Raw genomic sequence first — 26,191 nt, forward strand, 5'->3', positions numbered from 1 at the left:
TCCAAGTATTTTGGATTATTACTCCTTTCAGTTCCCAACCTGCTTGGCCATTGGCATATGATGTGGGATTTGTGATCCAAAACATCTGGAAGGCATCAGGTTATCTGCTTCAGCCATAGAGTAATGAATTGGCTACACATTCCAAATCTGAGGCCACTGCAGTTATGCTACAGTGGAATCTCGGTTTACGAACTTAATTTGTTCCGTGACTCTGGTCGCGACCCAAATTGGTCGCGACCTGAAGCAAATTTTCCCATAAGGTTCAATGTAATTACCGTTAATCCGTTCTGGCATGGAGGACAGGGAGGCGGCTATTGCTTGGAGGGAGAGTCCCCCTCCCTACGACCACGTGTCAGGGATGGAAAATGGCCGCGGACCACATGTCAGGGGTGGAAAAATGGCCACGGACCACATGTCAGGGGCGGAAAATGGCCGCGGACCACGTGTCACAGGTGGGAAAATGGCCGCAGACCGGGTCACGGGAGGGAAAATGGCCGTGGATCCTGTTTGTAACCCGAGGTGGAGTTTGCGAACCGAAGCAAAATTTTGCGGCCGGAGCTGGTCGTCACCCAAAAAGTTCGTGAACAGAAGTGTTCGTAACCCGAGGTTCCACTGTAGTTTGTACAGATATATTATCAGAGATAGCTATTGGCATATTGCCTCTGTCTCAGCATGTTTGGTGATTGGGAACTGTGTTCCTCTAGAAGGTTTTTTGTTTGTTTTGTACTGGTTCAAACTGTGTTGTTCATGTTGCATACCGCACTTAAATTCCTTGTAACCGGACCTCTTCACTCCAACTAACAATTGTGACCTGTGATGGGAATGCTCACTTCCCTCTGGTTACTAGTCACTGCCCTCCTTTGCCATTTTGTTTTTAAGTTCACCAGTGGAATGGTGAAAAGCTGGATCGTTGTTTTACAAGTTTATTTATGTTTGTTTATGCAGTTTATATAGTTACTCAACTTGCAAATTGCAAGTTCATTAACAGGACACTGCAAGGATGTCTGCAGTGTCCCTGTCTTTCTTTCTTTGTTTTTTTAACCAGGTAAATTGACAAATCTGTCATTTTTCCTTTTTGGCCCAAGTAACAGGAAAAATGATCAACCTATGGTTCCTTCCTTCCTTCCTTCCTTCCTTCCTTCCTTCCTTCCTTCCTTCCTTCCTTCCTTCCTTCCTTCCTGTCCATGAGGGGTAAAGAAACCCAAGAATCCACTAGTCCACTAAGATAAACACTGTCCAGACAGAGCATCAAGCCATCATTGTGGCCAAAATAAAGGAAGGTATTGAAATCTGGAAAAAGAGTTCTTAAGGAAGCTTCATTTCCAGCAGGTTTCTCACACAGGAGACGAGCAGCTTGAAGGCTCTTGTGCAGAAAAGCCCTAAGTCACCCTTCCCTAGTCTGGTGCCTTCTGTTGTACTACAGCTCCCATAGTTTCCCAGGCAGCATGGCCATTTGGCAGTACTTGCTGGTATTGTGGGGACTGAAGCCCAAAATATGTGCAGGATGCCAAGTTGGGAAAAGCTCCTTTAGATGATCAGCAAGACATAAATAGCAATCATTATTAGTTATGATTTTTCTCTCCTTCAGCTGTAGTGCTAACATTATCAGGCAATATTTACACAACATATTGTACAGTGTATAAAAATATGTGCTTAGACTCTTACTACAGCAGTGTATTGTGGATGCAGAAACATGATTTAAAATGTCCATGCTAAGAAACATGTCCAAGGTAAGGCATTCTTTACCTTTTGGGGTGTGTGTGTGTGGGGGGGCAGATTCAAGTCAGTGTTGGCTCCTGGAGTAGTCCCTGAAGTTTTCTTGGCAAGATTTTTGGAAGTGGTTTGCCACTGCCTTCTTCCTAGGGCTGACAGAGAGTGACTGGCCCAAAGACATCTAACTGGTTTCATGCCTAAGGGTGGACTAGAACTCACTGTCTCCCAGTTTCTAGCCTGGTTCATTAGCCACTACACCAAACTGGCTTTCATTCTTTACCTGGAATACTTTAATTATAATTTGTTAATTAAGTTGGTGTGTGTATCTACATAGGTGCATGACAAGTTCATCAAATGAAATATATTGTGTCTAGTGAATTATATCTCCCTGGAGGTTATCAAGATTAATCAGGTCAAGTCACAGGCTTCTAATGTAATTATGATCAACTCACATAAAGAACTGTAAGTAAAAGGGGTGGGGGGGTTTTTTGGGTGCCTTTGAGTCAATGTTGACTCCTGGTGACTGCCTGGACTAGTCTCTGCAGTTTTCTTGGCAGCATTTTCAGAAGTGGTTTGTCATCTTCTTCTTCCTAGGGCTGAGAGAGTGACTGGCCCAAGGTCACCCAGAAGACTTCATGCCTAAGATGGGACTAGAATTCACAATCTCATGGTTTCTAGCTTGGTGCCTTAACCACTACACCAAACTGGTTCTCAAGAAAAATGGTTCATTTTTTAGCCTAAGATGAGCTGATTTTCCATCCATCAAATTGGAAAGCTTTCCTGTAACAGACAAGTACTTTATATATAAAATAATTGCCTACTCCACATGTTCAGGGTCACACTCTCATATCAGCATCTGGAATTAGGAATTACATGCAAGGAAATATGACTTTGCATGGGGAAACCTGAATTTTAATCCCTTCTTAGGCACAAAGCCAGCTGAGTGACTTTGTAGCTATAGGATGAAGGCAATGGTAAACCACTTCCAAAAATGTTACCAAGAAAATTGTATTGATTTGATGTACTCACCAAGAGTTAAAGCTGATTGGATTGTATATGCGTGCACATACACAGAAACGTATTTAAACTAACTGAAGAGGTCACAAAACTATTATTATCTGCAAGCTATCTGGTTTAATGATTGGCAGAATCTTTCCAGTATTTCAGTGTTCCAGTATTCTAAAATTCCCAGTATGTCTCTAAAGATGAATGGGATTGGATGGAATAATTTGATTGCAAAACATGTGGGTTTTCACTGAGCTATGGCTTAGAAATCTGTATGTGAAGTGATTTATCAACTGTTTGGGGTGAGTGGGCAAAGCAGATCCCTTTGACCAATAGTCTGCTCAAGATGGAAACATTTCTGTCTTAACTCAGTGCCAATGAAATAATCTTTGGAGAATTTCTGACATTTTTTAAGTATCATGGAAACTGTATGGAATGATATACTATATAAATATTGCAGAAATGTGTTTCAAAAATAGCTCATACTGGATTTTCAGTCTTAGCACTAAGAAGTCCTCAATTACACATAATATTTTGATGTAAAAGCATTATTTCTTAATCTCATCTTTGTTTGTGGTCTGTTTTTTCTCTTTCTAGTCAAGCAAAGGAATGCTGAGATTAGATGCTTCTTTTGTAACAATTTCTTTAGAGGTATACATAGCATTTTTCTGATTGATCCTGCAGAATATTCTTCTGAATGCCACAAATAGTTGATCAGTGAGTGAGGCTAAGGTTCATGCATAAATTTAATGGAATTATTTGTAGTTGAATGAACATATGGTACTCAAAAGAAGCCTATATTGTTACTGTTTAAACCAGGTTAGGAATAGGGTTATGCAATGCTTTGGATTTAATTCCAAAAAAGAATACATATAGTGATGGCACCTGCATGATTCTAGAAGAAGACACAGCTGCTTTAAAGAGTTGCAGACAACTGCTGTTTTTGTATTCTTTCCTACAAGGCATCTTTCTGGAATCAAATCCAAAGTGCCACACAGCTCTATGGAAAATCTAAGGCCTTCCAGCTGTAGCTGAGCTACAGTTCCCACTATTCCTTGCTACTGGTCAGATTGGGGTTACTAGGAGTTGTAGTTTAGTGCCTTCCAGAGAGCTACAGGTTCCCCAAACCTTGCTTAAAAATGCCTAGTGTCAGAAAACGACAGACACGGGTTCGGTTATCCAGTAGACAGAAGTTTTTATTGGGCACGTTTGCAAAGGTGGGTCCCTCCCGCAGCAATGGAGGAACCCCGAAGCAAGGTCTGACAGGTTTTTATACCCCCTATCTGTCCTCCCCCTCCTATGAGGGCTTGGCTCACAATCTCACCTTTTTTACCGCCCCGGAGCGCTGCTAATTAACCGCAAAACCGCAGACATTCCACTCAATCAGCGCAATACACATTCCAATCCCCACTTGACCCGACAGCCGCCCCCTGCCGTTTCTCTTCACTCTGGTGCGAACGTGCCTCTTGCCTGCAGTCTTTCCTCCCTCCTGCCGTCCCTCTCCACTCTGGTGCGAGTGTGCCTTCTGCCCATCCTCCCTCCTGCCGTCCCCCAAGGCTGCCCCATGGTGCACAGCGCTCTCCCCTAGCAAACATGGTTCGTTTGAGGCCCTCACTTCTCCCTGCCTTCTCACAATCCCCCTTTTTCTTTTCACGCCTCTGTTGGGCCTCAAACCTGGCTAACAGGATTGCTCCCTCGTCCCGGACCCGGGGCTTCACACACTGGGACAGGTAATTCCCACAAGCAGGGAGGCATTGCATTAAGCAACATACTAGGACCAGTAAGGCAATGAAGCCAATGGCTAGTACAGAAAGTTGTTTTAACCAAGCAAAGTTAGGTAACCAACTAGTGAGCCACGACCAATTCCATCCCTCTGGATCCTCGGATATGCGAGAGGCTAAGGTCTTCAACTTGGCTAGTTTTGCTTCAATATAATTCTCATTGTTGGTTAGGTTAAAGCAACAAAGACCTTGAAAAGATTCACAGCCTTGTCCTGCCCTTAATAGGAGATAGTCTATAGCTATCCGATTTTGAATGACCGCCCTCCTGATCTCAGTGACTTCTTCAGTGAGGGCTGCAATGAGAGAGGATGTAAGGTTGACACTTTTAGCCAGGAGGCAGGCCACCTTCCTTAGGTCCAGATAAGTTCTTCCGCTTAGTGCAGGAACCCCTACTAAGGAGAGGGCCAGAGCCATGGCTTCTGTTTTGGACAAGAGTGTCACATCACTCTCACAATCAGATGGCAGCTCCCTTTTTCTTTTTTTCTTTTGATGGGTGCGCTTGCATTGGAGGCAGGGCATATAGAGAGGTCAGGCGCCCTATGGCACAAGGGCCCCTGAACTATAGGCTGGAACATAGGTGTAAGCTTCATGTCCACATAACAAAAAGAAACCTTTAGGTAGGTATAGAGGGGTTGAGGCGTAAGGGATATTATAGACCCCTCCACAAGTGAAAGCAGGACCTTTTGAGGGCAATGGGGGGGTACGGTTCTGGGTATTGTTGAAATATACACATTCAGTTGCATTGGTTATCCCCAAGAGATTTAGAGCCATTTGCCTTTGATTAGTCCAGGGTCTTGGTATGGGAGAAGACCCAAAATGATAGAACATCCCCCCCACGGGGATCATCCCCAGTGATCAAAGCTGTCTGTGCCAATTCTACGCCTTTATGTTGGTCATCTCCTCCCCTGCCTTAGTTCAGTTCCTTTTAAGTTTTACTTTGAGTCCGTCTCCCGGTTGGGCAGTCCATGGTCGGGGGTCGGGAGCTCGCTTAACCCGATGGTAGTGGGTCCAACCCCCCTGTCAGGTCCGAACCGCTGATTCAGTTGTCAGGAGAACTTGGTATGGTCCCTCCCAAGACGGCTTCAGCTTCTCATCCTTCCACGTCTTTATCAGGACCCAATCCTCTGGCTTGTGGGGGTGTTGGTCTTTCAGCAAGGGGGGCCGTTGAGCGAGGAGTCCCTGTTTTCTTAGAGACAAGAGAGATTGTGACAGTACCAAGAGATACTTTCTCAGGAAGGCATCCTTTAGCTCGGGGATAGGCTCTCCCATTGGAGCCAGGAAAGGTCTTCCCATCATCAGCTCGAATGGGGAGACCCCCACATCCTTGCGAGGGGCTGTCCGCATTCGAAGCAGGGCAACCGGAAGTGTCTTTGTCCAAGGTAGCCCTGTTTCCAATCCCAGTTTGGTGAGATGTTGCTTCAACACCCCGTTGGCCCTTCCCACTTTCCCACTGGAGTCAGGATGCCAAGGGGTGTGGAGTTCCCATCGAACCCCCAGGCTCCAGTACCACGGCTTTACAGTGTCTATCAAAGCCTGCACCCCCCAGTGAGACCCTTCATGCAGTTTCTCCACCATCCCCCTCATGTCAGCACGGCTCACTACTGGGGTCCCCTCAATTGTAACCCAATGACCTGCTTCCTCCCTGCAACCTTCCCTTTCCAGCAGCTGTGAGTAAACCCCGTTCCAGCCAAATTTTCCCGAAAGTGTGCACTACTCCCCAGGCGTATCGCGAGTCTGTGTAGACGGTGAGGGACACTCCCTTTCCCAACTCTAGTGCCCGTTTCAAAGCGTGCACTTCACACAGCTGAGCCGACCAGTCCGCTGGTAGTGCCCCCTTCTCTATTGTCTCTCCCTCCGCCGTCACTATCGCATATCCTGACTTCCTTTGTCCCTGCCCTACTCGGCTAGACCCATCCACAAACCAGACCTCACCCTCCTCCAGCGGGACCTCCTGCAGGTCCTCCCGGGTCTTTGTTTGCAGCTGCAACAGGGTGGAGCACTCGTGCTCCGCCGGCTCCCATTCTTTCCGCTCCCCCGCAAGAAATTCCGCTGGGTTCAAATTCCTGTCTGTTCCTACCACCACATCAGGACTTATCCGGAGAACTGTCTCATATTTCAACATCCTTCCTTCTGTCATCCAAGCAGCCGCCTGCTGACTAAGCACACTTAAGATCTGATGGGTTGAATGGACAATCACGGGGCTCCCAAAAGTGAGTTTTTTCCCTTCTGTTACTAGCACAGCAGCGGCAGCCACTGCCTGCACACAAGTCGGCCATCCCCTCACCACTGGTTCTAGGGCTTTGCTCAGGAAGGCCACTGGTTGATATTTCCCAGCCCGTCTCTGAGTCAGCACTCCAATGGCAGTTCCCCCATGGGCTGTAACGTATAGGTGAAAGGGGGGGCCAAGTTCGGTAGAGCCAGAGCCGGGGCCATCACCAGGCTCCTTCGTAATTCTCCCCACTTCTCTGTGTCCCCGTCTGTCCATTCTACCCTGTCAGATGATCCTTTCAACTTCTCATACAGAAACTGAGCCTTGCTCATGTACTCATCTATCCATAGCCGGCAATATCCTACTAGACCCAGAAACCGCCGCACCTCCGTTTTAGTATGAGGGGCTTCAACTGCATTATCCCCTGTATCCGAGAAGGATCAATCAACTTCTCGCCCTTCCGGAGTACATGTTCTAAATACTTGACCTCCCTTTCCACAAATTGGACCTTCCCTTTTGACACCTTCAATCCTTCCTCAGCCAACCAGTTCAATAAAGCCACTGAGTCTTCTCTCACCTTTACTTCCTTCTCTCCAGACACCAACAAATCATCCACATACTGCAGCACCCGAGAACCCCCAGGGGCCCGGAACCCCTGGAGTTTCTCTTCCAATGCCTGTCCAAACAAGAGGGGCTCTCGGTGTACCTCTGGGGCAGCACCGTCCATCTCAGTTGTTGCTTCAGCCCACGCCTCCCATCCCGGGACAGCGGGTATTGGGCTTGCCGCAAACCCGTCACCCCTGGTTTCAAGGGGATGCTAATTGGGGCTATGCGAAACCGCCCCGCCCCCCCCTCCCCTGCCCATACCTCAGGGTTCACAACCTCCACGTCCGCCTCTCACAACAAACACATCCTTTCTGCCTGTTCCACATTCCACAGCTCCACTACTAGACTACCCATTAGATCCCTTCCCAGCAAGTTCACTCTCGCCTGTGGGATCAGTAACACATCTGCAGTTACCTCCTTCCCATTCCACTCCAGTCTCACTCCCTCCAGTACGTCTGCCTTGACCGGAGAGCCTCCCACCCCCATCACCGATACCGACGTGCCCCGGGATTTCGCAATCCCTGGGATCGGTTGGCACAGCGATGTTCGAGAGGCTCCGGTGTCCACGAGGAACTGCTGTTCCTCGCCAGTGGGACCCACCGTGATGTTTACCAAGGGTTCCCCGTGGGTCCCGGTTGGGGAACCATGACCCCCTAGTTGTACAGGGGGAAACTCCTCTCACCCGTGGGGCGATCCACCTGGCAGTCCCGAGCAAAGTGTCCTACTCGCCCGCAGCGGAAACAACCTTGCCTATCCCCAGTCCACCTCTCCCTTCTGGGGTCGACGCCACCTCTCCGGGGCCAAGGTCCCCGGACCAGATGGGGAGAAGGTCGCGCCTCCCTCAGTCCCTCCCCCTTCGTCTCATTCTTGGCCGCCGCCTGAACGGCTGCCATCATCATTTGAGTTTTCTGCCTGGTCTTCGCCTCCTCCCTCCCCACATAGGTCTGTTGAGCAATCCTTAGGAGTTCCCCTATCCCCTGTTCAGTCCAACCCTCCCGTTTTTGTATCTTCTTCTGAATGTCTGGCCATGCTTTGGTGACGAACTGCATTTTTAACAAGGTCTCAAAGGCTGGGGTGTCCGGAGTCACGCCCGAGAATTTGGTCAGGCCAACTCGGATCCTCTCACAAAAATCTCCGGGCGATTCATCCTTCCCCTGGGTTACCTCAAAAGCCTTGGTCAAATTCTTCCCCTGGGGCACTGCTGTTCGGATGCCCTCCAAAATCATCTCTTTCATGTCTCTCATGTTCTGCCGGTGTGCGGCATTATTGGGATCCCAATTTGGGTCTGCCAGAGGGAATTTAGTATCTGCGGCCGGGGCATTTGGGACATTTGCATTCCTTCGCTCCCACGCCCCGAGCGCAGCTCGCCGAATCTGGCCCCTCTCTTCTGGCGTATAGAGGTGGGCTAAAATGTAATTCAGTTCCCCCAGGAGTATTCCACCGGGCCGAGAAAAAGTTCCAATTGTTCGGCGGCGGTATGGGCGTTCTCTTGCATACGAGGGAGGGTCTTTTTTTTTTTTTTTTTTTTTAATTCCCTCAACTCACTGGGTTTGATGGGAACCGTTACGTAACTGGTGACGGTCACCCCCTGTGCGTTCGTTCCGTTCGGGACTTCCCGGACGGGGAAGGCACTGGCCGAACTTAGAATAAAGGGCAAGTTCTGAATGTCTTGGTTCAGCTGGTCCAGCTCTTTCCGCAGCCCGGGATAGGGTGGGGGCGCCGGAGGGGGAGCGGTAGGAAGAGGAGGAGGAGGAGGAGGTGGCGGCCCCCATTGAGGTCCAGTCAGCCAGAGGTCCTCCTCATCTTCCTGTTCTTTTTGGACAAAAATTTTGGCTAACTTGGGTCAAGGCCCCTCCCAATGAACATGGAACCAGACTTCCACATAGGGTTCCTGTGTTAACATTTTATGCTCCACAATGTAGTTTTTTTTTTTTTTAGTTGGGTCACCCAGTAATTTCTGGGGATTCCAAGAGTATCCCAATGGTAGGGGAATTCGGGGTCCACTAGTGGATATTTTGGCCATTCTTTAGTGCACAAAGTTATCATGGTCGGTTTTTCCAGACCCCTGGTGAATGGACACAACCAGGGTGTCTCCCATTGTTGCAACAATTGTCCTAATGGAGAATCCGTGGGGATTCCCCCTACTGCGTTTTTCCCACTGGCCCCTGGCCTTACACTCTTACTCTGCGCCTTACCCATCCTTCCTGACTACGTTTCCCACCTTACAGAAGGTCCCGGACTCTTCTGTCCCCTTGCGGCGTCCAACGCCTCGTAACCACGCTAATCTCCCCGAGATTATGGGTAGGCTGTACTCACCAGACCTCCCAGAGGTCCCCTCGTCGGCCGACTTCCTCTTTACTTCTGTCTGACTGGCGATTGGAGTCCCGTCCTGGACCCGACTCCGGGAAAACGGGAGACACCTCAACGGGGTGTTACGGCCGATTACTCACCGGTTCCCCACAGTCCGGTCCACGTCGAGGACTCCTGCCTGGCTCGCCAATTTTGTCAGAAAACGACAGACACGGGTTCGGTTATCCAGTAGACAGAAGTTTTTATTGGGCACGTTTGCAAAGGTGGGTCCCTCCCGCAGCAATGGAGGAACCCCGAAGCAAGGTCTGACAGGTTTTTATACCCCCTATCTGTCCATCCCCTCCTACGAGGGCTTGGCTCACAATCTCACCTTTTTTACCGCCCCGGAGCGCTGCTAATTAACCGCAAAACCGCAGACATTCCACTCAATCAGCGCAATACACATTCCAATCCCCACTTGACCCGACAGCCGCCCCCTGCCGTTTCTCTTCACTCTGGTGCGAACGTGCCTCTTGCCTGCAGTCTTTCCTCCCTCCTGCCGTCCCTCTCCACTCTGGTGCGAGTGTGCCTTCTGCCCATCCTCCCTCCTGCCGTCCCCCCAAGGCTGCCCCATGGTGCACAGCGCTCTCCCCTAGCAAACATGGTTCGTTTGAGGCCCTCACTTCTCCCTGCCTTCTCACACTAGCAATGTGAATCCAAATGTTGAAAAGAGTGAAGTAAATAGATTTTTAAATTTATATCATAGCACTGAAAATTTTAATTATAGATGTTGAGAGAGGCATAATGTTTGTGGAATATTTTTTGGTGACACAAACTTGCTGTGCTAAAGTAGCAAGAAAAAAAGCTAAGTGTGACCCTGTATCATTATAAAAGTAGAATGCTATATAAAGCCATTTATTTTAAAAGGAGGAAATAAGCAAAACAACTACTGTATCATTACATGACAACCATTTATCAGACCAATGTAAGATGAGTTCTGCCAGGAAGTTAACAAGAAAAAGGAAGTACAGGATGCATTTACTTTGATTCAGCATAAGGAGCTATCAATAGATATTCCTATGGGACTGGGTTAGCAGTAGGGTGTGTTTCATATGCAGAATCAGGTGAGAAAATTAGATAGTGTAAATGTGTATGCAGCTATGTAATTTTTTAAAAAATGAAAATTACTAAATCTACTCTTGTAACAGATAACTCTAGCAATGTAAACTTCTAGAATGTTGCATTTGGTCAGAGTGCACTCACAGTTGACCTGTAGACTAATTCCGTATTTCTAGTAAGATAAGATATGACGGCCAGTTGACTAACTCTGAAAAAATACAACTATCCTCCCCTTGAAGTTAAATAGTGAGGAGTTTGCTAGAAGCTTTTGTCCTTTTTAATTTTCATGGAGTGTAGCAGCTGGGTATGGAAAAGGAAATAAAGGAATCTAAATTCCTCCACCAAACATTTGTGAGCTAACATTTTATAGGATGCAGGAAGATAATTCACATAGACCTCTAGGTGCGATTAGTCATGGGAGAGGTGTTAGGGTTTAATTTTATTTTGTGAGTGTTCAAAGTAAACAGTTTCCTTCAAAGTTGTTCTGAGTCCTAATGGTCATCTTAAATGGGCCTAGATGGTTCCATTACAGGTAATCCTCATTTAGCGATCACATTTGGGACCGGCAACTCAGAAGTTAAGTGAAGCAATTGCTAAGTGAAACTGTGACTGTGCTTATGATTTTATTTCAGCTTTCCTTTGCTTTACAGACCTGCAAAGGCTGTAACTGTGAGGATTGGTTATATAGTTATTTTTTCATTACTGTTGAATGGTCACTACATGAAGCAGTTGCTAAATGAGGACTACCTGTACTTACCCTGTCTTTTTGAAGCTTAATACTTTTCTCTAAGCCTAACCAACTTGTGTTTTATTTGTTCCCTGGTGTTCTTATTAAACTTTAAAGACTGTTCAGATAGATGTTTTTGTACCAATGTATGTTTTGGACATTGTAATCTGGCAACATACCTAAACCTCCCCACACTGACTACCGGATACTGGACCTGAGCTGCTTTTTTTCAATTACAAAATAGGAAGGCATTCTCCTTCTTTTGGGCTTGTGCCTATAATCCTAGTTGAGGGGAGGTGGTAGTAGCAAAACCAAATTAAGGCAATCATTGCTCCATTAACCTGGGCCACTATGGTTGATAGGGCACAGAGAGCCTTTCACTTTTTAATGTTATTTCACTGGAATTTAGTTACCAAGATAAATTTTGCGCTATGAGGTAGATTTGTTCAACATGCAGAAAACCTAAACTGGCTAGGTTTTCCATAGATAGATCCTATATTTTAGTTTTACAGGCTATCTAAACCAGAACAGACTTTCAGTAATAGTAATTGAATATACTGTAGCTTATAATTTACTCAGGGACTTGTACCCTGTTGACCATGATTTTTGTTGTTCATGCTTTTTTTTTTTTTTGTCTGCGCTCAGTCATTGCTGACCCTGCAGTGACTGCTTGGAAATATATTCAGATATTCATAATTAACTAATGATATATTGGAAGATTATAACCTCCATGACATTTTTAGATCTCTTGTCTATTCACTTGTAGTTTACTCTTTTATCTCCTTTTCTTGTTCCTTTTTAATGGTTATTTATATATTTTTAAAAAAAATCTTTTAAAAGTAAAATCTAAACCAGTTAGTAGAATATTGCTATGTTCACGTTACATGCTGTGCATAAACAAATAAACCAAATAAGGTTTAACATGATGGCTTAGTTTACACAGCATATTAAGACTATGGCTGGGTTTCTATATTGTGCTGAACCAGTTATCTAACCTCATTAGTCTAGCATGTTATACAAATCTGCTTTAGAGTGAATAACAGAACAAATCTGTGCATGTTCATGCAGAAATAAATTCCACTGTACTTTCATTTAAGTAAATATATCCAGTATTTCAGCCTGAGAGAGAAAGGGTACACAACAATTTTTTGCTGGGAAAGAAGATAACCTTGTACTTTGGAGTAAGCCTTACGGAAAGGATATTCTATGAAATTCCATTCATTCTAAAATATTCAAGTAAGATTCATTCTTACATTCACCGGACACATGAACTAGGTTTAGATATTGTGCTGCTAAGTCCTAAATTGTTCAGTTTTGGCAAAGTGCAATGTATGAGCCCATCTATATTGGCCTAGCATTATGTGCAAATCAGGCCACTATGGATTGTTTGACAAACTATGTTTAGAAACAACATTGTTTAGCATGAAATTGTATCTAGGTTCACACATTTTACTAAGACATGGCTTGTTACCAATTTTTTATTAGATTAACATATAATGCTAAGTCATAAAAAATGGTTTGTGAACTGCGATGGCTTGGCTCATATACTAAGGGGGAAAAAAACCCAATATTGTGTGTTGTTCTACCTGGTAGTCATTCTGATTCTATAGGGTACACAGATGTGTATCTATGGGGATGCTTCTAGCTTAGAAATTATTCAGTATAAATTCTTAAAGGCAATAACCCAGATTCCTCATTCCACCCTAACTCTGTCATTCGATTGGAATTAGGCTGCATCTTCTTCAGGGCCTGCAGAATCTATGCCATCTTACTGTATGTACTGGCTGAAGCATCCTGTACTGGCTGAAGCATTGGAGAACATCCTTGGTTCACGTTACCTTATTAGGATTATTATTAGGACTTATTAGGACTGAGTCTTTAAGAGAACAAATCAATCTTAATTTTGCTCACTGTGGCTTCTCTTTCCTGGCACCAGATGCTCTTAGCCCTGACAAAAACATAGCTAGTCTCAAGCAGAGGATTTGGAACCTAGAATTTCAAACAGGTAGAACCAGAGTTTCCCATTTACATTATAGCTCAAATATCACCACTCCTTGTTCCATTCACAGATTCTGTTTAAGTATTCCACACGTTACACATTGAAGACTTTTCTCTTTGACCCAGATTGGCCAGACAATTGGCAGACATTACATTCCTTATGAAAGCCATATTTGAGTATGCTCAGACAATACAGAGCTATGGCTTGTAGAATCCACCTGGTGCTTTTTATGCACTGCTAATTGTTTCGGGCTGTCCTGAACAAGTTTATTGTTTTTTATATTTGATATCTGATATACTGTTGTACTGTTATGTTTTTAAAAGTTGGTCTCGGGCTGTAAGTAAATAATTGTTTAAAAATCTGTGTTGTACTTCATTGTCTAGATCATGTTATGTTTAGGCCTATTGTAACTACACTGCAATAAGCTGAATAAACACTTGAAGATGGAATAGATTTTATAGATTTTTTTGCTGCTATCAAGTAGTCATCTGGATTTTTGTAGCCTGACATAGTAAATCTAATTACGTTTATCTTGAAGCTACATTATAGGGAAGCAAGAGGAATGTATCTGAATGCCAAACTGACTATGAGCTGAGATAAATTCTTCTGTCAGTAAGATTCAGTGGAAAATAAATATGAAAGGAGGAAGGTCTACTGCATCCAGACATCTAAACACTGTGTGATGCACTGACCCTTGTTACCAGTGCATTCTTTTCAGGAAGCACATATCCAGCTCTTGGCTTCGCTTGTGGAGTAATGACCTAAAATATCCTAGAATATTTCCATAATGGGGCCTGAGTGCAAATGCTGGCCATCAGTACTCTTAATCCTAACAGAAGGCTGGATGGGCTCAGTAGGTAGAGCATTTCTGCAGGTAATGGATAATTTAGTGAGCTTGTTATGGCACCACAATCTATTAAGGTTTGCAGTTGTATTCTACTAACAGTCTGGATCTGTAGGGTAAGAATGACTAAATGTTGATATGAAGCTCTGCATGTCAGGAATTTGCTTAATTCCTAGTGGCTTTAGCTTCTGAGCTAGGCTGGGATCTCCTTTTTCAAAAACCCAGATCTGGAGCATGTACAGCATCTGCTCATAAAAAGCTCACATATAGAAGAGGAGCACTCATTTGCAGAGTGAAAAGGTTCTCCACAATATAGACATAAACCTTACATGTGGGAGTGCTTGTCTCGGTCAGATAACAGAACTCTGCTTGGCTTCCAGCTTCATGGGTTCAACTTCTGAAATCTACATTTGCTTGGATTCCCACCATCTTTGTTGGACAGGGAAATAGGATAGGCATTGGAAAGGGCCTTCATCTTGTGGTTCCATCAAAACTGCTGTCATAATTTGTCATTGTGGAGCTAACTGGTCCACCTGGACTGCCAAGGCATTGGTAACTTGGTTGACAGTTAGTGGAATTGCCTGAACACCAGTAACCATTGAATTAAACCTTGATTTCTAGTTGAAGTTCCATCACTCTCCTCCCATAGTCATGGAATTAAATATTGGGCAATTAATTAGGCTCACCAATTCAAAACTCCTGACATATCTCAATTTAGCTAAGCTTGTAAGCTAGACTTGTAAGAACTTAACTGACACAGCTTGGTCAAAGAATAAGTTCTACTGAGACAGGAATGTAGGCATATAAAACAGTTGACTGCTCACTGCCATTTAGAGGACTCTGGAAAACACTTGGCAGAGTTCATTAGATATGTTGCCAGTGTTACTTTTCTCCAGAGAAAATTTTCTCTACCATTGAATTAGCAGGGAGAAGGAAGAAGAAATCTTGAGTAGCTTGACCTGATGGAAAGACATATGCTAAAGTCTAGATCCCTTTCCCAGAATGAACACTATTGGTTCATTATGAATTTAAATATTTATTATATAAAACAAAATTAGAATCTTAGTAAACAGCTAAAAGAAAAGGGAAAGTTATTAACAGTTTCTTACTGAAGAGGTTGACCCCTGTCACTCCCAGTTCAGGGACTATACAGCTGCTCCCTCACACATGCTAAATAACTTCACATATTCCATATGGCATATTAATCCATTAAAACAAGAGAATCTATACTGCTTCACTGATCCTAGCTTATGTCCAAATTTACTAGATTCCAGCCTGGTTGTTGCTGGTTGGGGGCTTTGTCTTACCTTCTTTTCAACCACTTTCAGAGGAGAAAACACAAATGGAAAAGATAAAGTGGAGACTACCCCTTCCTCTTATGAAATCTACATTTGTGAGGAGAAACCCTCCCTCCTGATTGGCTCCTCAATATTTGATTTTTCTGGGGTTCAGACTCATTACCTGGATGAATAAGTCCCTTAACACTTTCGCTGTCTGAACCTTTTGAAGTGGAATTTCTCCACATTCACTACAAGTATGAAAGAAGTACAGGTAGTTCTTGCTTAGCGACCACTCCTTCAACAACCATTCAAAATTATGCTTATGTTGAACAAGGAGACTTATGACCGGTCCTCATAGTTGCAGCTATTGTAGCGTCCCCATAGTCACATGATTGTGATTTGGGCTCTTGGCAACTGATGTGCAATTACAACGGTTGCAGCATCCTATGATCATGTGATTGGCATTTGTGACCTTTGCTGCTGGCTTTCGACATACAAAGTCAGTGGAGAAGCTGGCAGGAAGTCACAAGTCTTGATCACATGATGTCACACTTAACAACTGTGCACAATTTGCTTAACAACCACAACCAGAACTGCCATTGTAAGTCTGTGCAGTCTGTGATTTTTCACTTTATAACCATGCCACTTGTGATGGAGTTGCCGGTCCCAATTATGGTGAGACCTGTACGTTGAAGTAGTTGGTCATATGGAGAGAATGAATGAGAAGCACATTGTAAAAAAAAAAAAGAGAGAGAAAGGGAAAGACTGAAAAAGTTATGTTTGTATAAAGTTGATGAGATCGTCAAAAAGAGGCAGGTTTAAAGAACAAAATGCAGGATATAACTCAGTGTAAGGACCATACTCATGGTGGCCCTAGCGTTTTGAGTCCAGGCCGGCAAGCATATGGTGTACATTAAAGGTTTCCTGTTAGGAGCTACACTTATGTGAAACAATTTCTCCCAAAAACCTGGCATTTGCATCTACAGTAGTTCTCACATATCAGGTGCTTTCCTTTTTCTGTGTAACAATTACATATCTCTCTAAAGTACCTTGCTACTTGCCTAATTCAGGTTCTCTTGTTGCCTTAGCTTTTCTTTTTCTTGCTCCAGGTGGGTGATGATGACATGGTGCCATCTTGATCTTCTGCAAAAAAAGAAGGGGGTGATATTAGAATTCATAGGCTAAGGAGCCTTAGAAGAATCTGGATTTGGGAGCAGGCCTATTTGTTTATGTTGACTCTTGTCACTCTGTCCTTGGAAATGCTTTGCAAAAGTTAAATAAAGCCTCACAGCTGCTTTAGATAGTCAGACAAAAGAACATTTGTGTTAAGACAGATACTTTTTTTTTTTTTAGTTTTAGGTATTTTTTCACTCATATTGTTTATGTTTAAATACACCCTGGATTATTCTAAAGTAATAAAAAATAAAGGACTTGAAGCAGGTGGAGAGGTTGTGGAGTTTTCAGCATGGAAGGGGAGGGTTGGTTTTGAGAATTAGGCTATTTGAGCCATTAGAACTTTTTAAGGACTTCTTTAAAAATAGATGGTAACTGGGGGAGAGATGGCTGGTGCTTTTTGTGTCATGCAAAGAGGCACTTCTAAAACTTTATTATTTTTTAAAAAATAAATGGACTTGTTTTGATAAAGAAATACCTTGTCCATGTGTTTTAATATCAAGAATTATTGAGAAGCAACAGCAGGAGAGGAGACGTGCCTTCAACTCCTGCTTGTGGGTTTCCCATAGGCATCTGGTGGGTCACTGGACTGGATAGGCCCTGGGCAAGACCCAAGGCTGGTCTTATGTTCTTAAGAACAGCTAGCACTAATCTAAAAGTGCTCATTCTTCTGTAATAGTTTTTATCAGAAAATCCTAGTGGGCATAAATCTCTTAGTTTACTAAGTTTATAAAGCTATCTTATTTATTTACAAAAGTTCTAGGGTTTTGCTTCAGCAATGGCTCTCACTTTGGATCCAGGTACAGTCAAATAGTGAGTTAAATCTGGATTTAGTGGACTTTGGATGCCACAGATTAATTTTCATCCAGACAGCAACATGAAATAACTGGTAAGTCCATTATTTAGGGAAGCAGTCTGGATAGTGGTTGCTGGTTCCACTAATAGTTGGGTATGCTTCCATGCAAGATTCATGTTTGATAAGGCTGCAGGTGTAGATGGTGTAGCTGGAAAAATGTTGACATGTGGATGTAGTGTGCATATGGAGAGAGGTGTGTTTTTTTAACACCTGATAGAGACTGCAATTATGCATGACAGTTGGAATAATGCCATTATTATTCTTCTGTACAAAGGGAAAGGTGGGAATAGACAACTGGCCGGGCTATTCTCTAAGCTCAGAACAAAACACATTTCTCATTTGTGGAAGGATTTTCCGGGGCACGATTTCTCTTAATTATCTGAAAATTATAGTTGATTTTGCATGCAAATGCTGATTTTTGGAGACAGCATAATCTCTTATGAAACTTATTCATCTCCTCAAAGAGTCTGTATTAAAGAATACAGACAAAGCCAAATTCTCTTCAAAATTCTTCAGGATTCTGCATCTGTTACCCCTCTGGCAGACTGAGAACAGTTAGAGCTTTACTTAGAGTGCTGTAATTCCTCTTATACAGAAAACGTCAACATATGTATTTGTCTTGATGTTTAGATTGGTACAAGAGCATGTGGGAATGGATATCCTTAATAAAGCCATGCTAGATTCCACTGCCATAGAGATGAGACCTGGTAAGTCTACCTTTTAATTGTCTTTTAAAAAATTTCATTCGATTCTGAGACATTTAATTATTCACTGAGTGAGCTATTTCTGTAATGTGATAATATTATTTATATATTTGAAGTAAAAAAAGGTTTTTTAAAAAATATTTAATTAATTCCATGCCTCCCTTGATCATCATTTGCAGCCCTCTATCCACTTTCTACTGTGCTTAGTTTCATTAGGCTGCAAATGAACTTGCTTCATATGATAATTAGCTACATTGCACTTTCTTAACTTCAGCCTGTACAGATTTAGCTTCTATTTACCAGCTAAAACAACACAATTAAAATTGCTGCCTAAGGTGTCAACAGCTAGAAAAGAAGTCTTTGACATATTAGACTATTCCTCAGCCATTGTATAACATCCAAAATCAGGGAAGATACAAATGGTAACTGCCCAGAATTCGAGTGATAGTGTTCCAGGAAAAGACATACCATTAACATAAAGGATGGGGGGGTTTACAACTATGTATAAAATCTTCATCTTTACATTTGCTCTGTTAATTAGAGGGGAACTGATGCCTTGTCAGAATTAACAAAAATAGGCACAGGCTCCTATCAGTAGGCTGGCAACTGCATATTGCTCCAACTGAAATTTCATCCATATCTGAATTGCAAATGCAATATCTTCTGTATCTGCTATTAATTACTAGGTCCAGGTCTTCATAAGAATGCTTCATGATAATGAAGGCTGTAATGAAGCAGCCCACAGCCTTTCTAAGGGTGAAGTGGCTGTGCTACTTCACTTTGCCTGCTCCCACTGGTGCCTGCTGTAGCTAGTTGTTGTTGTTTAGTCGTTAAGTCGTGTCCGACTCTTCGTGACCCCATGAACCATATTGTGCCAGGCCTTCCGGTCTTTCACTGCCTCCCTGAGTTTGCTCAGTTTCATGCTCATTGCTTCAGTGATGCTATCTAACCATCTCATCCTCTGCCGTCCTCTTCTCCTTTTGCCTTCAATCTTTCCCAGCATCAGGGTCTTCTCCAAAGAGATCTCTCTTCGCATTAGGTGACCAAAGTATCTGAGCTTGAGCTTCATTATCGATCCTTCCAATGAGCAATCAGGGTTGATTTCCTTTAAGATTGACTGGTTTGACCTCCTAGCAGTCCAGGGGACTCTCAAGAGTCTTCTCCAGCACCACAGTTCAAAGGCATCAATTCTTCGGCGCTCAGCCTTCTTTATGGTCCAGCTCTCACAGCCATACATTACTACTGGAAAAACCATAGCTTTGACTATGCGGATCTTTGTCGGCAAGGTGACGTCTCTGCTTTTTAATATGCTATCTACGCTTGCCATGGCCTTCCTCCCAAGGAGCAAGCGTCTTTTAATTTCATGGCTGCAGTCTCCGTCTGCGGTGATCTTGGAGCCCAAATAAATGAAGTCTGTGACTGCTTCCATTTCTACCCCTTCTATTTGCCAGGAATTGATGGGTCCAGATGCCATGATCTTAGTTTTTTTAATGTTGAGTTTCAAGCCAGCTTTTGCACTCTCCTCTTTTACCCTCATCAAGAGGCTCTTTAGTTCTTCTTCACTTTCTGCCATTAGGGTGGTATCGTCTGCATATCTGAGGTTGTTGATGATTCTCCCTGCATTCTTAATTCCGGCTTGTGATTCTTCCAGCCTGGCATTTCTCATGATGTACTCTGCATATAGGTTAAATAAGCAGGGTGACAGTATACAGCCTTGTCGTACACCTTTCCCTATTTTGAACCAATCGGTTGTTCCATGACCGGTTCTAACTGTTGCTTCTTGGCCCGCATACAGATTTCTCAGGAGACAGGTAAGGTGGTCTGGTACTCCCATCTCTTTAAGAATTTGCCACAGTTTGTTGTGATCCACACAATCAAAGGCTTTTGCATAGTCAATGAAGCAGAAGTAGATATTTTTCTGGAACTCTCGTGCTTTCTCCATGATCCAGCGAATGTTGGCGATTTGATCTCTAGTTCCTCTGCCTCTTTGAAACCCAGCTTGTACATCCGGTAGTTCTCGGTTCATGTATTGCTGAAGCCTAGCTTGTAGGATTTTGAGCATAACCTTGCTAGCATGTGAAATGAGTGCAATTGTGCGATAGTTTGAGCATTCTTTGGCATTGCCCTTCTTTGGAATTGGAACATAAACTGACCTTTTCCAATCCTGTGGCCACTGTTGCGTTTTCCAAACTTGCTGGCATATTGAGTGCAGCACTTTAACACCATCGTCTTTTAGTATTTTAAATAACTCAGCTGGAATACTGTCATCTCCACTAGCTTTGTTGTTAGCAATGCTTCCTAAGGCCCACTTGACTTCACTCTCTAGGATGTCTGGCTCAAGGTCAGTGATCACACCAGTGTGGACATCAGGGACATTAAGATCTTTCTTGTATAGTTCTTCTGTATATTCTTGCCACCTCTTCTTAATCTCTTCTGCTTCTGTTAGGTCCCTGCCTTTTTTGTCCTTTATCATGCCCATCTTTGCACTAAACGTTCCTTTCACATCTCCGATTTTCTTGAAGAGATCTCTAGTCTTCCCCATTCTATTGTTTTCCTCGATTTCTTTGCATTGTTCATTTAAGAAGACCTTCTTATCTCTCCTTGCTATTCTCTGGAAATCTGCATTCAGTTGCTTATATCTTTCCCTTTCACCCTTGCTTTTCGCATTCCTTCTTTCCACAGCTATTTGTAAAGCCTCATCAGACAGCCATTTTGCTTTCTTGCATTTCTTTTTCTTTGGGATGGTTTTAGTTGCTGCCTCCTGTACAATGTTACGGACCTCCGTCCATAGTTCTTCAGGCACCCTGTCTACCAAATCTAATCCTTTAAATCTATTCATCACCTTCACTGTGTACTCACAAGGAATATGATCTAAGTCATACCTGAGTGGTCTAGTGGTTTTCCCTACATTCTTCAATTTAAGCCTAAATTTTGCAGTAAGAAGCTCATGATCTGAGTCACAGTCAGCTCCTGGTCTTGTTTTTGCTGTCTGTATAGAGCTTCTCCATCTTTGGCTGCAAAGTATATAATCAATCTGATTTCGGTATTGACCATCTGGTGATGTCCATGTGTAGAGTCGTCTCTTGTGTTGTTGGAAAAGAGTGTTTGCTATGACTAGCTTGTTCTCTTGACAGAACTCTATTAGCCTTTGCCCTGCTTCATTTTGTACTCCAAGGCCAAACTTGCCTGTTATTCCGATTACTCCTTGACTTCCTACTTTAGCATTCCAATCCCCTATGATGAAAAGGACATCTTTTTTTGGTGCTAGTTCTAGAAGATGTTGTAGGTCTTCATAGAAGCGGTCAACCTCAGCTTCTTCAGCATCAGTGGTTGGGGCATAGACTTGGATGGCTGTGATATTGAATGGTTTGCCTTGGATACGCACTGAGATCATTCTGTCGTTTTTGAGGTTGTACCCCATTACTGCCTTTCCAACTCTCTTATTGACTATGAGTGCAACTCCATTTCTTCTAAGGGTTTCTTGCCCACAGTAGTAGATATAATGGTCACCCGAATTAAATTCACCCATTCCCGTCCATTTCAGTTCGCTGATTCCCAAGATGTCAATGTTCAGTCTTGTCATCTCATGTTTGACCACATCCAGCTTGCCTTGGTTCATAGATCTTACATTTCAGGTACCTATAAAATATTGTTCTTTACAGCATCGGACCTTCTTTTCGCTTCCAGATACATCCACAGCTGAACGTCCTTTCGGCTTTGGCCCAGCCGCTTCACTCTTTCTGGAGCTACTTGGAATTGCCCTCCGCTCTTCCCCAGTAGCATATTGGACACCTTCCGACCTGAGGGGCTCATCTTCCGGCGTCATATCTTTTAGCCTTTTAACATTGTCCATGGGGTTTTCTTGGCAAGGATACTGGAGTGGGTTGCCATTTCCTTCTCCAGTGGACCACATTTTGTCAGAACTCTCTGTCATGACCTGTCCATCTTGGGTGGCCCTGCACGGTATAGCTCATGGCTTCACTGAGTTACGCAAGCCCCTTCGCCACGACAAGGCAGTGATCCATGAAGGGGGCTGTAGCTAGTGGGGGCTTCAAATCAGATACCAGTCAAGAGAGATGCATTGGTGAGAAGCACCTAATTGAGACATATATTGACTTTTTGGATTGACAAAGAGAATTGTGTTCCCTCCATATCATGATGCTCTTCATCAAGGTGAATCCTTGCCACCTCTCATAGGCCTATTTATTGTTTTCTGAAGTCAGATAAACAAAACTATTGGATAGGTTGAGTACATGTTTCAAAAATTAGATTAATGTATATGTGATTTAGAGTCATTGTTTTAATCTAAAACAGAGATTCTTCTCTCTTCATGCTTATTTAGAACCTCCTAATTCACTAGACCTTAATGGCTCTCATCCCAGAAGGATAAAGCTCACTGCTCCAAATATCAATCTCTCTTTGGACCAGAGTGAAGGTTCTGTCCTTTCTGATGATAACCTGGACACTCCAGATGAAATTGATATCAATGTAGATGATCTTGACACGCCAGATGAAGCAGATTCTTTAGAATATGCTGGACACGGTAATGAATTAAATTTTGTAAAAGTGAATGTGCAGTGATCACCTATGTTTGTATATTGTATTATTTTTAGTACATTTTGGCATGATATAAAATTCTCTAGGGACCTAGCTGTCAGCTCATGAGGAAAGATATGCAGTATAAGATTAAACAGCTCTAAGGAAAAGCAGAACATGCTACTTATATAAAAAAGGATTGTGGTCAAACTGTAGAGCCAGTGTTATAGTTACAAGGTTGTTGGTTATTTGGGTACAATTGTTTTGAAAGATTTAAATTGTTTATCTGATTAATTGGATAGCAGGAAATATTGTAATATTAGAAAAATAGTATTTTCAGTTCAGTTATTTATAAAGATCCCAGATGCAAGTATAATCTTTGGAAGATATATTCTAGTATGCAGCTATGATACCTTTATATTACCTAACCCTAACCCTAAAATAAATACATGTTTTGTTTTAGAACTATGGATTTCTGTCTTTCTCCATCATACCATAGGAATCCAAATACCAGCAGAGAACTGTTTTTTACACTTTGTACATCATTTCTTCATAATTATTCAGTTCTCCAATGTTTTTTACACAGATTACACAGCTCTAAGGAACCAACAACCTTGTAACTATAACACTGGCTCTACAGTTTGACCACAATCCTTTTTTATATAAGTAGCATGTTCTGCTTTTCCTTAGAGCTGTTTAATCTTATGTGTATCTCTGCAAACAATCCATATTTACATGTTTGAAGTTAAATATGAGTCTATGTTGATTATTAACTTCATTATATTAGAATAATTAAATGGATGAGGGTACTCTTATTCAACAGTAAATATGGGCTTCTTTTAATGCTTCCTTTTGATTTTATATCCATAAGATTGGTATTATGGTGTTAAAAAGATTATTACAGTTACCAAAAACTTGGAATTTATTTATTGCTATATAATGAATTATGGATTCATCAGTCCTGTAGAGTAGCAAAAAAGATCATAGTTCATTGTTGGAAAATTAGGGCTATCCCAGATTTATAGTCTTGAATCACAAATATATGTTTGCTTACTGCTTATCATCCTGCTATCAGTCTATTGGAAGAACCAACGAGTATTACCTTGTATGATCAAAGTTTAATGATTTCTTTTAAAAAGAAGGTTAATATGTTTTCTCCTTTTTTATTCTCTTTTCCTTTTCCTTTTCCCCTTTTTCTTTTCTACCTATTAAAAGAAGAAAATAAAACATGTGGACTTATGCATTTTATTGGATTATAGTCTTTATTTTGTATGTTCAGTATCGCTAATTATCCGTGCAGTCAATTATTATCTTTCTTATTATGTAATCAGATTAATTTAATGTAGCTGACCTTTTGAAGCTTCAAAATTATTTAAAATAAAGTATCAAATTAATATTCTTGATTACAGAGTGTTCCTGTTTTCCACAGAAATGTTGACAAAGCAGCATGCAGTTCTCAAAGCCATTAATGTCTTTGGGTACATTAGAATAGAAAATTTTTGTATTCATAGTTAAGTGAAAATAAAACTTATTTATTATAGTCAATCAGAACCCAGAATTCCTAATTCAAACAAAAGTCCATTACACCAGCATCCTGTCTATAGCAGAGAGCAAACAGAAAATCTCAGTCACATGTCAGTGTAGTATAGTGCAATTAGTGGTCATTTAATTAATCTGCATTTTTGGCAAAATATGTTGATTTAAAATATTCCCTATTTCAACCGAACTCTTTGGGGTTGATACATTTTATAAGCATACTCATGGAAAGAGATGAGTTTAAAAACTGTCCCTTTGTGATTCACACATGCAGGCTTCTACCTGAAATTTGGAAGTGGCACCATCCAGCAAGGGCTTAATCGGTTCTATTATATGTATAGATTAAACCTGAGATGCATTAGAATTAAATTAGAACAGTAGTATGGAAAACATATGTTAGCAATGCAACATGAATTTTGAATACTGTTCCTTTCTAGTTAATATCACATGTTTTAAATCAAATCTAGTTTGCTTTTTTCATTTTCTGGTGACAACATCCAGGTTAAATACCAGAAAATGCTCTTTTGTGATATTTTTTTTTGGTAAAAGTGTATAACCCTGCAGCTATTATCAAAATTTGGGTCTAAAAACATATCTTACCTTAATCCAAATAACTGTTATTTAAACTCAAAGTTAATAATGCCAATTTTTCCATTTCCTACAAGATATACAATAGTAATCCAAGCATAAACACTGCATTCTGGGTCTCTCGGCAATTAATTTTCTCACCAGGTGAATAAGCAAGAACTCTTAAGTTATTTTTATATTCAAAAAATGAATGGGAAAGAGCAGGAAACAAAAAAATAAATCCAACAACAGGGGCAGAATAGCATTATCCTGTAAAAGACAGCAAACTGAACGTTTTATATTCATCATAATAATTCAGGTGTTACTGAAATGTCTTTATACTCTGACAACATATTAAGTAAAATTTGGCATTAACTATTTACCCATCCTTTTATCACCAGAGAATATGGCAGCCAATCTAGGGTTTGCTAGTTAGCTTCTATTTTGGCTGATTTCTAGCCATCTTTCTCGTAGTTGACCAGCAGACACTTCCTGGTTTGTTTTATATACTTCTGTCAGAAAGAACACACAATGTCTCGGTGGGACTTGGGGACTCTGTGGGCTGGCTGAGGGAATGTTAAGCCTTCTTTATCTGTAGATTGGAATAAAGACACTGCAGTTGGATTGGCCCCATTTTTGCCTCACAAATCTTCTATCCCTCTGCCATGAATCTCAATAGGATGTTAACTGTAGATTAAATCCCATGTCTGAGTTTCGGTGACATGCTGGACTATAATAAAAATGAGAACCATGATTTCAGATTGTGATTAAGGTGCTCCTCCTGTGGTTGGGACTTAATGAAAGGTTTAATCACAGAATGATTTAGCAGGCGTTATTAATAAACATTCAACTCCAACTAGCACAATGGGATCCTTTTAATGCAACTGATGTTTCAGTTTGTATATTCATAGGAAACAATGTCAGTATGGTTCAAATTAAATTGCAACCTGAATCATCAAATGTCTAGTAGAGTTCAGTAGATGTTTCAGCTCTCCTATATGATTACATTAACACATTAAAGCAGTGTCTATCCCATAGCCTCTCAAATATCTCTGAACTATTTTGAGAATGAATTTGTTAGTCCTTTCTGTAAAGTATAAGGTTAAAGAAATTGACCTTTGTCTCAAATGATGGAAGCAGGAAATTGAAGGGAATACCAGACATGAGTGGTGCAGAAAACTTAATGAGAAAACAGTTTACTAGTGACACATTGCCTGTTGAACTTCTAGTTCTTGAATGGGCAACTT

The 26,191-nt window shown here is 42.1% G+C and overlaps 1 protein-coding gene across 8 annotated transcripts in view; it reads left to right on the forward strand.

The window, feature by feature from the left end:
• The window catches only part of PRUNE2 (prune homolog 2 with BCH domain), a 141,860-nt gene that overhangs the window by 100,062 nt on the left and 15,607 nt on the right, over window positions 1-26,191 (forward strand). For all 8 annotated transcript variants that reach the window (XM_088130341.1, XM_088130340.1, XM_088130344.1 and 5 more), the window contains exons 10-11: window positions 18,232-18,308; window positions 22,648-22,848. In XM_088130341.1, the coding sequence (XP_087986467.1) occupies window positions 18,232-18,308; window positions 22,648-22,848 (278 nt within the window). The remainder of the gene's footprint in view (window positions 1-18,231; window positions 18,309-22,647; window positions 22,849-26,191) is intronic.

The sequence above is a fragment of the Python bivittatus genome, unplaced genomic scaffold, assembly GCF_059951505.1.
Source record: "Python bivittatus isolate LINGU-HERP-01145 unplaced genomic scaffold, Pbiv_v1 ctg000850_np1212, whole genome shotgun sequence".
In the NCBI taxonomy this organism is placed as follows: domain Eukaryota; kingdom Metazoa; phylum Chordata; class Lepidosauria; order Squamata; family Pythonidae; genus Python; species Python bivittatus.